A 1,106-nucleotide genomic window follows, 5' to 3' on the forward strand; every position below is an offset into this window, starting at 1 on the left:
ATTTCTCTGCCTCAAATGGCTGGCTAGATCGTTTCCAGAAACGGCACAACATATCATGTTCTGTCCTGTCTGGTAAGGGGGCGTCAGTCAACGAGGAGACAATCAACGACTGGTGCAGCCGTCTGGAGAGCATGTGCGAGGGGTACAGTCTCAAAGATATTTTCAATGCACAACGGCATAACATATCCTGTTCTGTCCTGTCTGGTAAGGGGGGCGTCAGTCAACGAGGAGACAATCAACGACTGGTGCAGCCGTCTGGAGAGCATGTGCGAGGGGTACAGTCTCAAAGATATTTTCAATGCCGATGAGACTGGCCTCTTCTATCGTGCTCTCCCAACCCACTCCCAAGTCATTTGCGGCGACAAGTGCCACGGGGGCAAGAATTCAAAGGAGAGGATAACCGTGCTACTTGGCTGCAGTGCGACGGGCGAGAAACTCACCCCCCTCATCATCGGTCGTGCTGCCAATCCTCGATGTTTCCGTGGCTATTCGACGTCTTCACTCTCTGTCACCTACCAAGCCAACAAAGGTGCCTGGATGACGTCCACAATTTTCAAAGACTGTCTCCAAAAACTGAACAACAAAATGACTCTTGAAAAATGTAAAATCATAATGTTTGTTGATAACTATGCTGCTCATCCTGCTATGACTTTGTCAAATGTAAAACTTGTATTTTTGCCCCCAAACACAACAGCTCGTCTACAGCCCTGTGATGGTGGAATCATCAAAGCCGTCAAATCCACCTACAGGAAAAAAACTTCTTCGCCACATCCTCCTTAAATGGATGAGGCTAGCACTGCTGCTGATCTGGCCAGCAAGGTCACAGTGCTGGATGCCATATCTTGGCTGAAGTATGCCTGGGACTGTGTGCAGGCTGAAACCATTCAGAAGTGCTTTGCCACAGCTCCCACGGCCTCTGCTGATGCCACAGAGACGGTTTCCAGCCGAACTGCTGCCACTGCTTCAGGGGTCATCATGGGCAGATTTTGTTGAGTGCGACAACGAGTTCACGGCAACGACAGAGGTGTTTGGTGTCGTGGAAACTGCCCCTGAGGTCAAAGAAGAAACAGAAACAAAAGCCCTAGCAGCTTCTCACATCTCGTCCC

At 50.0% G+C, this 1,106-nt stretch overlaps 1 protein-coding gene across 1 annotated transcript; it reads left to right on the forward strand.

Moving 5' to 3' along the window:
• Positions 1 to 14: 14 nt before the first annotated feature.
• On the forward strand, positions 15 to 780 carry LOC106477898 (tigger transposable element-derived protein 6-like; the record flags this gene model as incomplete). The annotated part of the gene is made up of 2 exons (XM_013938417.1): positions 15 to 112; positions 210 to 780. Coding segments are annotated over 2 exons (669 nt in total), but the record flags the coding sequence as incomplete, so codon positions are not given.
• Positions 781 to 1,106: the final 326 nt, after the last annotated feature.

This window comes from Limulus polyphemus, unplaced genomic scaffold, assembly GCF_000517525.1.
Source record: "Limulus polyphemus unplaced genomic scaffold, Limulus_polyphemus-2.1.2 Scaffold94041, whole genome shotgun sequence".
Taxonomy (NCBI): domain Eukaryota; kingdom Metazoa; phylum Arthropoda; class Merostomata; order Xiphosura; family Limulidae; genus Limulus; species Limulus polyphemus.